This window comes from Indicator indicator, chromosome 11 (assembly GCF_027791375.1).
Source record: "Indicator indicator isolate 239-I01 chromosome 11, UM_Iind_1.1, whole genome shotgun sequence".
NCBI classification, from domain to species: domain Eukaryota; kingdom Metazoa; phylum Chordata; class Aves; order Piciformes; family Indicatoridae; genus Indicator; species Indicator indicator.
The window spans coordinates 15,020,741-15,035,281 of record NC_072020.1 but is presented as its reverse complement, the minus strand read 5'-3'; the positions used below and the strand labels follow the sequence as shown (position 1 = coordinate 15,035,281).

Here is a 14,541-nt window from a genome sequence, read left to right as displayed (position 1 = left end):
AATCCTCTTACCAGTGCTTGCTAATTCAAGGAGTTTTTTGAGTAAAGTACAGATGAGGACACACAGCATGTGCTTGTAAGAGCTAGGTGAGGGAATATATTTAATGCATTGTAGCAGTCAGCAGCAGGTAACTGGGTGTTGCATTTAGTGCAGGATAAATTAGGTAAGAGGTGAATCCCCTTCGGTTCTAGCCATCCTCAGAGACTAGAGGGACTAAGGGCAGCTCTGAATAGGTGTGACACAATTGCAATGACTCTATGCCTGACAACAGAAGCACAAGAAAAAAGAGGAGCAGGGCCAGGATAAGCCAGAATAGGAAGCCCCAAGCAAGAGGCTTCCCTCTCCTCAGCAAACTTTTCCCTTTATACTGAGCTGTTACTTATGGTCTGGGACACATCTACAGCCAACTCAGGTCAGCCACCCTGGCTGACTGCAAACTACTAACAGCCCTGCAAAAAACTGAACTGTTGCCTTCTCAGGATCACCACTACCTTGGGTTTTCATGCTTCAGCTACTGGATTTTAATAGACATGAGTGTACTATATTCCAAACCCCTTTCAGGTTATTTCTTGTATGTGATCATGTGCTGGCAGCGTTTACTCTGAATGCTCTGAGACAACACAGCCACCATCACAACAGACAAAAAGGGAAACAGGAAGAGTTACTACTTGCTTGTTTTCCCCACCGAAAAAAAGATACACAGAAATTTGCAGTAGACCTGAATCAAATTGTAATCATTTCACACCAGGAATCAGAAACCAGATTTAGGTTTCATTTCCTGTGATTCTCAACAAAATCATCTCATCACCTGCATGAACTGTAAGATAGTAACTGAATGAATACTGAATGAATTCAGTAACCTGGTTTTATTTCATTCAGGTCAAAGGTGGTTGCAGTCAGACGAACAGATTGGCGTGAGGCACAAGGGGAGAGAGGAAGAATTCAGTACCTAGAAAAATCTGTTTAAGAAATCCTGATAATTTTGTTTCCTTTCCTAATCTCACTGTGCAACACTAGGTTTCCATCAGATCCAGCAGCATGAGCCTTTCCAGTGTAATACTGCAATGCAGCACATGGGCAGAAGCATTTAGAACCAGCTACAACTATCAACACACTTGTATTTCACAAGAGCAGCATAAAGTATAATCTCGTGAAAATGCCCTTAGAATTTTGTTTTAATACGAGTTTGGAAGTACATATTACTAATTTAAATGTTTTTCACTGTTTCCCACAATGATAAATGGCAGTCAAAACCCTTTTTGGTGGTGAATCCTATGGATGACCATGACTGTTCATTTGGGGAAAAAAAAAAAAAGAAAAAAAAATCCCTTAATCTGACTCTGAACAAATCCACAACTGTTTATTGTGGCTCTTTCTCCCCCTGTCACTGCCACCAGAGGCAGACAACTTTGCAGGCTATGGGAGCACTATTTAGAATGTGCCATCTAGCTGACATCTTGCTAAATGGGATTTTATAGCCATTAGACACCAAGACACCATTACCTTGTCAGCCTAGTTAGACTTAAATCCTATTGGGATCAGACTAAAAGCAATGGAAACCCCTCCCTAACCAACAAGTCTGACTGCCCTCTGCAGCTCCTGTCACTTTCTAGCCCTTAATTATTCTGCTACACCTCTACCTTTTGTCAGTTCCTCCAGGCTGGAGGAGTGCCAACCTCCAACTCAGCAGGTTTTTGACTCCTGTTGTTGCAGCACCACAACTGGTCCTAAGCACAACCCAGGAGCAGAAGCTACTGGCTGCCTTGTACGTTCATTTTGGAGGCTCCTGGGGGAATGTCACAGCCTAAACACACCAGAGCCTCTAAGACTTTCTCTACCACAAAAGCTTATGATGATTGCCATTTATTGAAGGCTTTTGAGACTAAATTTAGGTTGCTCCCACTATGACTCATTGACTTCACTCAGAACTTCTCCCACATCCTATTCTCTTGTGTGGTTGATGCCTCAGACAATTCAGATATCCTGTTTTCTGCATAATTTAATATTTGATTGCAGTAAAAGAAAGCAAACATTGTCTTGAAGAACAGAAAAAAATGTCATCTAGGGATTTCTCTAATGCCACAAGAAAATTAATCTTTCATGGCACAGCAGAGTAAGAAGACAGTTCCAAAAGTATATAATTAAGAGTCACTCTCTGTGTGGTACTTCAGTTCTTACAAGTCTTGTTTAAATAGTTTTGAGGGTACAGTAGTTGAATTTGAGCTACTCTTTGGCAAATATTGGCTCGAGGAGGAAGCCCTTCTAGAGAGGAAGAGCCCCTGATGTCGTTTCTAGCATTTGTAAACATGAATAAAAGTTATTCTGCATGGATATGAAGTCAGAAATGTACAAGAGAAGAGAGGGCAAACAGTCTTCTTGATACAGTGTTCCTTGTTCAGACCATGTCTTTCTTCACCACCAGGTAAGAATTTTCCTGCAAGTCATTTTTTGAACTGCTATCAAACAACACAGGTAGGGTCCTGTCCCACCAACTTGCAAAGATGACACTCTATTTTCCAAGATGGCTGTGACACACACTACTTGAATATTAAATCGCAGTATTTCAGAAGCCCAAGGTCAGCTTTTCCTTTGAGAGGTTATTTGGAATTCCAGTTCCTTTGAATTGCAGTCAGGAACTCTTTCTCACCAGAAAACCACTGTGCTAGTGTAGACAACAGCAAAGAGTGAATTGGTGCCTGCTGAAAAGACTCCAGCTGAACAGCCATTAACTCAAAGGTAGAAAGTGATTAAATTTCCCAAAAGTTAATAAGCCAACTCATGCAGTCAATACAGAATATTGACAGCCTCTATCCAGCTATCAGCCAACACTTAGAGGATGATGTTGCTGCAGTCTCCAAAGAAAAAAAAATGCATTGCAAAACGTAGCAGACAACTGGGTATTTCTTATTCTTTGCTTAATGAAGTCCTTGAGAAATCTGCAGCCAAGTCCTTTGCAGCTACCATCCATGAAAACACTCAGTTCCAATAGTAGTATCATGTAGGAAACAACTCACTTTGTCTTAGCTCTGGCTCTATAAGACAAAATCAGTGTCAGACACTGAAAAATTTATTCCTGTTTCAATGAACAACACTCACTGTCTTCAAGGTTTCCCACAGGTGAGCAGGATGCAGCTACAGCTAGAGGACATATCTTGTGTACAGAATGACCCCTGGAAGTATTGTCTGACCCACTGATTCAGCATACTCTTGCCCAAGCACCAAATACAGCTGATTCAATACACAACTGGTAGAGGAGCTGCCTCAAACCCACTGAGACACAGCTACTAGCCCATAAAACACATGAGATTGAGCTGTAGCAGGAGATGGCAAACACCAGTCATGAACCTCTCAACTTCAATGAGATCCAAAAGATCTGCAGCCTGTCCCAGTCCCTTTCAGACACTCTCCATCAGCCATGGAAAAAAATCAACCAATTAAAAAAATGAATTTATAACAGCAACAGGCACCTCTTACTCATTATTGACTACAGCCTTACTAGGTTTGCTAGCAACAGATTAACTCCTCATTTTACAGAAGTCAGCTTTTATCCTAATTCTGTCACTTTTAACTGATCTCTCAGCAGGACCAGTCAGTCTCATGATCACCAAGCCCCATTAGTTCCTCACTCTTTTGGGCCCACCAGCATCTTCAGAGTAGCCCAACACTGCCACCAAGCCTATCACACAGCACAGTGGGTCTCAAAGTAATAAAATAAAGACAGGTGAGAAAAAACATGCAAAGATTCATTATAAACAAAATTCTTTTGTCTCTTTCATGTGGCAGACCAATAGAATCACAGAATCACAGAGTAGTAGGGTTTGGAAGAGATCTCTGGAGATCATCTAGTCCATCTAGTTTAGATCATCTAGCTAAAGCAGGTTTGCCTAGATCAGGTTGCACAGGAACATGTACAGGTGAGTTTTGAATGTCTCCAGAGGAGACTCCACAGCCTCTCTCTCTGACCAGCCTGGTCCAGGGTGTTCCAGTACCCTCAAAGCAAAGAAGTTTCTCCCTAAATTCAAGGAAAACCTCCTGTGCTCTAGTTTCTACCTGTTGCTCCTTATCCTGTCACTGGCCACCACTGAAAAGAGCCCAGCCCCACTGTCATGACCTCCATCCCATAAATATTTGTATACATTTATAAGATCCTTTCTCTGTCTTTTTTTCAGGCTAAAGAGCCCCAGGTCTCTCAGCCTCTCCTTTTAAGAGAGATGCTCCAATCCCCTAATTATCCTCATTGCCTTCTGCTGGATTCTCTCCAGTATTTCTCAGTTCCTCTTGAACTGAGAAGCCCAGAACTGGACACTATACTCCAGCTGCACCCAGGGCAGAGCAGAGAGGCAGGAGAACCTCTCTCAACCTGCTGGCCACACTCTTCTTAATGAACCCCAGAATACTCTTGGCTTTCTTGGGCATGAGGGCACATTGCTGGTTCTGACTTGATGTATCACACATCCTTCCAGTCAGTTTTGTTGGTCACTATTGAAGAAAACACACAGAACTGGACGCTTCAGTGAAAAAAAACAAACAGTATTGTTAAATTTACCTTAAGTTAGAAGAACAAGCACATTAATAAATGGATTGACATCTCTGGTGAAACTGGGTAAGTGCTATTCTGTACTTTTCTGAAGGGTTATGCAACTTTAAGGCTAGTTCTTAGGCAGAACTGTTCTCCAGAAGAAAAGCTCTTGGGTAGCTGAATATTTCAGACTCTAACCTCAGACATTTTCTATGATATGAAGGTTTCCTAGGAAGAAAAGTGACTCAAAGTCAGGGCTGCACAGTTCTTGCTGAATCTTAATGAGCAAATTTGGAATTCAGGAACATGAAAAGGGTAGTCCCTGAAGCCTGAATGAAAGAAGCTTTGGACTTAGAGAAGATTTTGATTAGATTTTCATACAGCGATTTAAAATTGCTTGCATAATGCAAAGAACACGGCAGGGTATAATGCAGCATGATTGCTGCTGGCAGCAGGCTAGCAAACCCGAGTCACTGAACACTCAAACTCTTTAGGGATTTAAAGGCCAAGCTGAAATAAAGAATATACCTACATTAAATTATCATATAACTCTGAGCTACAGAGCAAAATCATTTAAGAGTAATTTGACTTTTTTCTCTCACAAGCTGGCAGCTTGTGGCCCTGCACAGTGCATTCTTAGGGTGCAACATAGACAAGCTGCTTAGAGTTACTGAGCAAGAGGGTTTTTAAAGTTTCTAAACTTCTACAGACATCAATATCACAGTGAAAGAATCCTTGAGCTCACTGGAGCACTTTGTCTACTAGGAATCAAAGAAGCTTTCTTGATCAGTGTAGTAAAGAAAAGTGAACAATCTACCAAAACTTACCTGTACTAGCTGCTGAAAAACCGCTACAGAGTAATTCTTACAGGTGAAGCTTGATGTATGCAGACTATGCTCTGCACTGCAAAGCTCCTATCCTGTTATTTCATCTGCTGCAAGTCCACAAATAATCTGCACCACACATCTATATGTGGTGCTGAGGGAAATGTTTGGCACCAGACTTGGTAGAGCTGGATAATGGTTGGACTCCATCTTAAAGGTCTTTTCCAACTAAAACAAATCTATGATTCTATTTTGTAATTTTTCCTGAGCTGTATTATCACAATAGAGTATGGTTGCTGTTTTCACAAGGTCCACCTTTTTATTGATAATTTTGTCTCTGTAATCCTGTAAATTCTACCATTTCCAATATACTTATAAGTTTTATTTTAATATTACACAGATCTACACAATTAATAACAAAAATGACTCTTCAGCTTGCTCGATCAGCTCAGCCAACTGCCCCAAGGATATCAAGAGTATAATGAATTTACACAAACTAGAAATCCAAGGTTTCTGCAATATAAATTATTTTAAGGTGTACCAAATGGGAGTAAGGTACAGAAGAACTCAGAGGAGTTACATTTTCCAGTTTACAGACACAACACAGTATCACTGTAACATCCTCAGCTTTGAAACAAGGGTAACTACTTGTTTAAACCTCACAATGTATTTTTACTTTCAAACTCCAGCTACTAAAAAGAGTAAAAATATCCTGGGAGTTCTGAAAAATTATTTTTCTTAGGGAAAAGATGCTTATATTTAATTCAATCAGGGAACATTATAAAGAGATCACATTACTATGAAATCATTCTGAAAGATCAGAATTCTTTGGATCAACAAAACAGAATATTCTCAAATTAAATGTCTTTCCTCAACATCCAAAGAGACTTATTTAACTCAGCTATTAAACAGCTAAAGGCCAAAAGAAACACCTAGAGCTCTAATCTTTGAATAGTCAACTGTGGCTTTTTTCTCCCCCTGTAATTAGAGGAAATCTAACACTACAACCATACTTACAGAATCAGTGTAAAGATCTAGTGCCAACATTTCAAAATAGTTTCTGGATGAGTTTAACATGACAAAAGCTATCTTAAAACTACAGTGTTGTGAAGATCAAATGAGAAAACAACCTGTTTATAACAGACTGTGCCTGCGTAAGCATACGACCAAAGTAAATTGCCAGTGTGGAGAATTAACAGTTGAGGAGTTTGCTAATGCAATCTATGAGTCAGCACGCAGCCAGCCCCAAGTCCTGAAGCAGTTCCACTGAAAGCAATCAGACTCCTATGGGTCTCAAGTTAAAGAGTTCACTAATAGACTAAATCAGAACTTAATGAGTTTGGTGAGCTGAAGTCACAGCAATTCATCTTTCTTTACAATATCTAAGCATTAGCCTCACAGGGCTCCAAATAGTAAATGCTTTAACTCACAGCAAGCACAAATCTCCAAACAGATTTTTTTCCTTCCCATTTTATTTTTTTTCTGTTCCAGTGTTAAGTGAGGAGCTGAGCAAAGGAACTGGACATGTGAACTGGATAACAAAGACCTTACCAGGGAGAGATTGTAACATTTTCTCTTTCCCCAAAACATTCAACAAGCTGGATAACTATAGAAACCAGGTTTAAATCACAATCAGAATTATATACAAAAATGTTGACTAACAGAAACTAAGTGGCTCTGCATGGTCCAAACAGATCTGGTGTCAGAGACTGGCATGGAGAATGAGGGGACCTATTTCTTCATCTCCAGGATTGCACTTCCTGGCCCTCGGTGTTTGGCACTGCATATGTTGCAGAACTGGACAGTAGATACCTAGAAATTAAAAAGAAGGTAAGAATCTGTTAGAGAAATGTAGCCACATTAGAATGTGGGAGGATGACTGAAAAGTGCTGCTGCATTTCTTAGCAATGCCATTCATAGATGGGCTGTTCCCTATCAACATATTTATGGATAGAAAATGTAACAAAGCTGGCTATTGGGGAGTCAGAGTGCAGTATACCTCATCCCCACTCCAACTGCATTACCACCATCCTTCCAGGAGAGGAAAGGCAAATTTGCTCCTCAACAAAATGAAAAACCACAGATTGAAAAGTATCACTGATTATCCTTGGGGGTAAAGAAGAGAAGTCGTCACTTGGTGAGATCCACTGACCACCGGACATGCTAGCTGCAGATCCATCTTTGGATAGCGCTCCACGGATTTCTTCCAGCTGAGAATATGGCCTGAATACTGCCCACATGAGAGCTAATATGCATTCTTTGGTACATCTGTGGTTAGCTCTGCATGATGCTTTAGGCATGCATTACTTTCTTTTCAGTATGTCACCAGTAACCAAGTATCAGTAACAACTGATTTAATAAGGCCAAGAAATACCATAGCAGTGGAGAATTTGGCTCAGCTATATGCAGATAACTGTGTGTTCATACATGATACAGAATACACATCATCTAATGTTCATGTCATAAAAACCCCATTTGACAAATCACCTGCCCCAGAAAATTGAGAATGTTACAGAGTTTGGGGTGGAAGGGACCTCCAAAGGTCATCTAGTCCAACCGCTTGCAGGGACATCCTCTATTAGATCAGGCTGCCCGGAGCCCTGTCAAGCCTGACCTTGAATCTCTCCAGGGATGAGGCCTCAACTACCTTCCCAGGCAACCTGTTCCAGTGTTCCACCACCCGCATGGTAAAGAACTTCCTCCTATTGTCCAACCTAAATCTACTCTTCTCTAATTTCAAACCATTGTCCCTATTCACTGCAGGCCTTGTAAACAGTCCCTCTCCACCCTTCTTGCAGGCTCCCTTCAGGTACTGGCAGGCTGCTATTAGGTTTCCCTGGAGCCTTCTCTTCAGGCTAACAACTCCAGCTCCCTCAGCCTGTCCTCAAAGGAGAGGTATTCCAGCATCCTGATCATTTTCATGGCCCTCCTCTGGACCTGCTCCATGAGGTCCATGTCCTTCTTGTGTTAAGGGCACCAGAGCTGGATGCAGCACTCCAGGTAAGGTCTTACTAGAGCAAAGCAGCAGAATCATCTTCTCTAGAGCAAAGTGGCAGAATCACACGCTCAGAACATGTTTAAATGTCCACTCTGAAATGAGTGATTTTATTTTCAGATCAGAATCACTTAATATTGTTCACTTGAGAACATATTGATTCTTATTTTTAATTAAACATACTTGAAGTGAGAGCTGGAAGGCAAAAGAATTAATAGAAAAATCAAACAGGTAATATTCCCTGTATGTCTCAAAGCTGCACTGCATATTTAGATTGCAGAAACTGATAAAGTACTTGTCAAACAGCAGCAATAAATTAGATGAACTTCAACTGCAGTGGTCCTAAACTTCCTTTCCTTAGTCATGTACTACTGTGGGCTATCATCACAAATAATGATTGGAGTCACAGAATGGCTTAGGTTTGAGAGAATGTTAGAGATCAACTACTCCAACCTCTCCACCATGGGCAGGGCTGCCTCTCAGTTAGGCTCAGCTGATCAAGGCCTTAAATCACATCATGATTCCTGATAGACTCACACCCTTCCCCACAGATGGCAAAAGGAAATACTGTCCTTTTATTTCTGGAAAAGGTGTCAAAAGAGGTTAATTAAGATAGTTCCTTACTGTGTTAGATACCGGGAGGCACTCTTTGTGAAACATATGCCTGCAGTGGAACACCACCACATTGAAGGACTTGGATGCATCTGGGAAAGAGAAAAATTAATTCCTTACAACAAGGCAGTGAAATAATTCAATGGCTAGAGCAGTAGATGCCTGCATTCTGTTATACACAGACACATCAAGTAACATATCTCTTATTTCCAAATTATTCTGGCTTATTAATAGTTATAGAAACTACAGAGAGTGATGGTGTCAGGTAACGTGCCCCAGTGATGGATTTAGAAGACAATTTGCCGCAACAGAAGTTCAGAAGTTCATCTGAATTCACAGGACAGCTTTGCAGAGGAATTTACATATGGATTACCAAATGAGACTACTACACATTTCCATGAATGAAAGCTAACAATGGTTGCTCTAAAAAAAATTAAAATAATAAAAATAGACAATTTCTTTCTTTTCCAGAAAAACATCCTACCTGGAGGAAGTATTGGAGACAGGCATGATTCACAGATATTCTCCTCTGAAAAAACAAAACAAACCAAACTTGTAACAGTTTTGTTAACAAACTCATGTTTACTGTTTTATAAAGCAGGCATGAACACACTGCTACAATAGAAACAGAGCTTGCTCTTAGAGTGTTTCTTAAGATGCCTAACAGAGTGCATTAAAAATTGAAGAGCAATACTGAAGCAGCATTTCTATTAACAGCATGAGAAATATTTAGGTCTCTGATGCTGATGATGGCAGAACTGCAGGAGTGAAGCTGGTTAGGATCAGTGCTGTAGAGGCACAAGGCACGCTGGAAAAAAAGGAGTGCAGAATGGGTGTCTGAGACCTCTGCAGCATTTTGCAGCAGAAGCTCTGTTCCTCTGTCCTTCTGTCAGCTTTTGCCTCTTGGTATCAACACTCAGCTGGTGTGAATTACAGCACTGCTCACATGCATCATCAGCACCTTGCACAATTTTCAACGATCTTGTAGCTTTTGCTTTGGTTACAGTTATTATCATCTGACTACCTGTGTTGGCACTGAACAGCATTTTTGACTCTTACATACAAACTTCAGGACACAATACATTGCTGGCTATGCAGAGACTGATGAGGGGGAAAAGCTGCATACGGAGTCTTTGAGACACAAAGCTGCTCGTATCCTGCTACACTCTACAAATAACATAAAAGGCTCAGGCTTTTAGGCAACTTCCAAAGTTCACACAGGAACACATCAAGATGGGTTTTGAAAGTGTCTACAGAAGGAGACTCCACAACCTCTCTGTGCAGCCTGTTCCAGTGCTCAGTCATGCTTATAATAAAGAATTTTTTTCCTCATGCTGAGGTGGAACCTCCTGTGCTCTAGGTTGAATCCACTGCTCCTTGTCCTATCACAGGACACCACTGAAAAGAGACTGAGCCCTTTTTCTTGACACCCACCCTTCAGATATTTGTAAACATTAATAAGATGTCCTTTCAGCCTTCTCCAGACTAAACAGCCTCAGGTATCTCAGCCTTCCTTTCCTCACCAGACAGATGTTCCAGTCCCTTAATCATCAGACACTCTCTAGTATATGCCTCTTGAACCGGGGAGCCTGTGGCTTTGGTGTATAAACCAAGTAAAAGACTTGAAAACATTGGAAGTCACCATTTTTCCTCTGTACCCACCATCTACCAGAACACCCTTCATCTGAGTTCGATGCATTTTCTTCAGTAAAGAAAGAGAATCAGCAACGAGTATCTTCTTGCAGCCTTCCCGCAGCAAGATCTGTGGATGCAAAGAACACAAAACACAGAGGTTGTTGAATAGATGGGCACCACAATCACCTTGGCAAGTCTCCACTGGGTTTCTGCTGCCAAACAGAACTGAAGGAAATTTTAAGAATTTTCAAGGTATTATAATGAAGGGTAAGGAGGACTCTCCTGTTATCACCACCTCAAGCTAAATGAAAACCCCACCATTATAAAAATATCAAAACCCAAAAACAATTTAAAAAGAGATAAATCCTTTGCAAATATATTATTGTCATAAATTATGATTTTCCTATGACCTTGTAGTAATAAAATACAATGGAGAGGGATTTTTATAATGCCACTCACAATTGGTTTCCAAACTACTTCAAACCTTCTACCTATATCTTTGCGGTCATCTTTAGGAAAGGCATTTAATGATCACAAATTTGTAAAGACCACAATTCAAAATTTTTTTTAGTTTAAACATATTTCCTGCTGAGATGCCACTTAGTAAGCAGTATTAAATGTCCTTACAACCAATTAGTTAAGCATTATTATATGTCCTTACAACCAACCAAAGGTCGAGAGTTCATTCCTTTTTAGCAAAAGCCTCAGCCTTTTTACTTATTTAATATTTCTAATATTGCCTGGTAAAGTTGTGAAACAGAAAAAAGGAACCAAGGGCATCAGAAGCATATAGAACCTTATGCCACAATACTTAATGAAGCAAGGATGAAAACATGAACAAACCCACATAAGTCTTGTGGAAGTTTTCTTCCTCTTCCAAAACTGATTGGAAGTTTGTTTTCCAAGACAATTCCTCTGAAAAGCGTTTTCACAAGAGATTCACAGTCAGCTCTGAGCTGAATAACCCAACCAAAAAAGTGGCATAAAGAGGCAATGTCCATTCCTTTCTCCTGGTTGTTTGCATTATAGGAGACATTGACCAGTCTAGTCCAAGACAGAGTTAATGCAAATACCTAAAAAGAAGTATAATAATAGACCTTACAGCTGGGTGAACACTGTCCAAACCCCCATCTTTGCACATACACGTTGTGAAGTAATAGGGACACACTGCCAAGAATGATGCACAGTTAAAAGTGGAAATCTCAAATACATTAAAACATTACAAGTGGGTAACACTTCAAGCATTTCAAACTGGCCATGCGAGTGAGTGAATGACATTCTCCAGTATCAGACACATCGAGCTATAAAACATTTCCAGGCACCAGACACTGAATGTGGTCCTACAAGACACACATTTAGAAAATTAATCATTTTTATTTATGATAATATCAGAAACTGAGTATGTCTTTGCCCTTCCAACATTATCCAAGGGCAACAGAGAATGTTAGATTTTATTTTAAATACAGAAAAATGTCACTAGCTTTGAAAAAAATACTAGAACTGTTTTGCAAGGACCATTGAATGAGACTGTCTTTCAGAATGAGTGCTTTTCTGATTCAAAATATTCTCCATCAGGAAATTATATCCCAAAGACAGGTAAATAACTTAGAGCAGATGAGGTTTTGGCATAAGGAAATTAAAAATCCCATGTTTAAGTACCAGGAGCAAAGCAAGCATGGTAAATCAGAGGGGTGAAAGGAGGGAGCATGATTTACTATTTTCTACTTAAAATACAGTGTGCCAGTAGGAAAACTGCTTTCAAAAAAAAGAATAATAAAGATTAGATATCAGATTATTAGATCAGATTATCATCAGGGTCTATTAGTTCATAAAATCTTCATCTATCAAAGGGATAGATGTGAATTGTGTGAATGGATGAATCTCTGCTAGCCATCAGAGTTACTGAGTGAAATGGCTAGTCCACAAAATCTAGAGGTCCTGCATCTAAACGAATTTGGTTTATATTTTACAACTGGGAACAGGGGGGGAAGTTTTAGAATGCCAACATTTTCTAACAGCTGTCATATAAAGGGAGAAAAAATGGACATTGCTTTCCGACATCAGGGAGGTATTTAAATCTTTTTTTTAATTCTATGATTCTATGACTAGAAATAATGGATATGAGCTAGAACACAGGAAGTTCCACCAACACGAGGAGAAACTTTGTTACTGTGAGGGTGATGGAGCACTGGAACAGGCTGCCCAGAGAGGTTGTGGAGTCTCCTTCCCTGGAGGTGTTCAAAGCCAACCTGGACGTGTTCCTGTGTGGCCTGCCCCAGGTGTTCCTGCTTTGGCACGGGTGTTGGACCCAAGGATCTCTTGAGGTCCCTTCCAATTCCTAACATTCTATGATTCTATGATCTCTTGCAACACCAATAAGCGTTTGCTAAATTTCATTCAGGTACTGACTGAAGCTGAAAAGGCATTTATTTTATATATCTGAAAAGTGAAGCAGGCTTACAACTAACTCATAAGTGCACAAATAAGGGGATTTTTCTCTCTGAGACATGGGATACATTGCTTTAGAAACCTGAAGCATGATTACATGATTTATTTCATGAAAGGTTCCTGCATTCCTCATTCATTGGTTCAGACCACTGCATAATCAGACACCACAGACTTAAACATATGTGAACCAGTTCATATTCTTTTTCAATTTAATTTTCATAGAACTGAATGAAAAAGGCAAATACAAACTTAACAAAGATGACCCTTTTCAAATGTACCATTTAAGATCAAACTGTTGCTTGACTGATGAGTTTCAGTCCAAAGAAGTTGCATAAAACCAACATCAGATGCACTGGTATCACTGAAAAAAAGTATCAGTAGTTTGAATTTATATTCTGCATAGCACTGCAGCAGTAAATGCTGATTTTGCTACAAATCACAAATAAAAGCATGACTGCCCTAATTGTATTGGCTAACAGAATTTTTAACAATAATTACACTAGTAAATTGCTAATGGGAACACAGGTTCTGGATAAGTTTTACAGAAGCAATTCCTGTGTGTGCAAACTGAATTAAAGTTACACTGACAACAGCTTCTCAGTTGCATGGAGATAAAGTTGAGTTCTGATTCTGTGCCTTTGAAAATGCTTTTAAATGCAAGCAGTAGAGATGAAAACTATTACATTTTTTTCAGGGTATCCATATGACTTGACTCAATTGGGTTAGCTTGCCAGAGATTGGAATGTATTTAGTAATGCTGGAAATGTTGATGGAAGAATGGTGACTTATTTGCCATTAAATAAAAAAATGTGCTGAGAATGTGTCATTTCTAATAAATAAGTAGGTGTCTCCAGGAATACATCTTCAGGACTTTATAAATTCAAAGGAAGTAGTCTGTGGTTTATTTTATCTACAATTTTATGACACCAAAGAATTAAGTGTTCAGGAGTTAGATATAAAATACAATAAAAAAAGTTTTAGACTACGCTTTAGATGATAAATACTGTAGAAATTCAGACAACTGTAACTTTGTTGCCTATGTCTTTGTAACTTTCTGAATGTTGCTGTATATAAACACTGTAGTGAGTGTTATTTCAGCAGTAAATAAACTTTCATCACTACAATAAATCAGTGTAATTCAATTATGTATTATGCTATTAATACATTAACTCAGACGACGACAAAGAGAAAACATTATAATCACAGAATGTTAGGGGTTGGAAGGGATCTCCAGAGATCATCGGGTCCAACCCCCCTGCCAAAGCAGGATCACCTAGGGCAGGCCACACAGGAACACATCTGGAAGGGTTTTGAAAGTCTCCCAAGGGGAAGACTACACAACCTCTCTGGCCAGCCTGCTCCATCACCCCCACCATAAAGAAGTGTCTCCTTGTTTTGAGGTGGAACCTCCTGTGTTCTAGCTTGTACCCATTATTCCTTGTTCTATCACTGGGCACCACTGAAGAGACTGGCACCTTCATCTTGATACCAACCCTTCAGATATTTAT

At 39.8% G+C, this 14,541-nt stretch overlaps 1 protein-coding gene across 2 annotated transcripts in view; it reads right to left on the bottom strand.

Annotated features, from left to right (window-relative positions):
* Positions 1 to 6,817: 6,817 nt before the first annotated feature.
* Positions 6,818 to 14,541, bottom strand: part of VPS41 (VPS41 subunit of HOPS complex) — an 81,844-nt gene continuing 74,120 nt past the window's right edge. For both annotated transcript variants that reach the window (XM_054384849.1, XM_054384850.1), the window contains 4 exons: positions 10,613 to 10,712; positions 9,435 to 9,479; positions 8,963 to 9,042; positions 6,818 to 7,155 (listed from right to left, as the gene is read on the bottom strand). In XM_054384849.1, the coding sequence (XP_054240824.1) occupies positions 7,075 to 7,155; positions 8,963 to 9,042; positions 9,435 to 9,479; positions 10,613 to 10,712 (306 nt within the window). In that variant the 3' untranslated portion in view covers positions 6,818 to 7,074. The remainder of the gene's footprint in view (positions 7,156 to 8,962; positions 9,043 to 9,434; positions 9,480 to 10,612; positions 10,713 to 14,541) is intronic.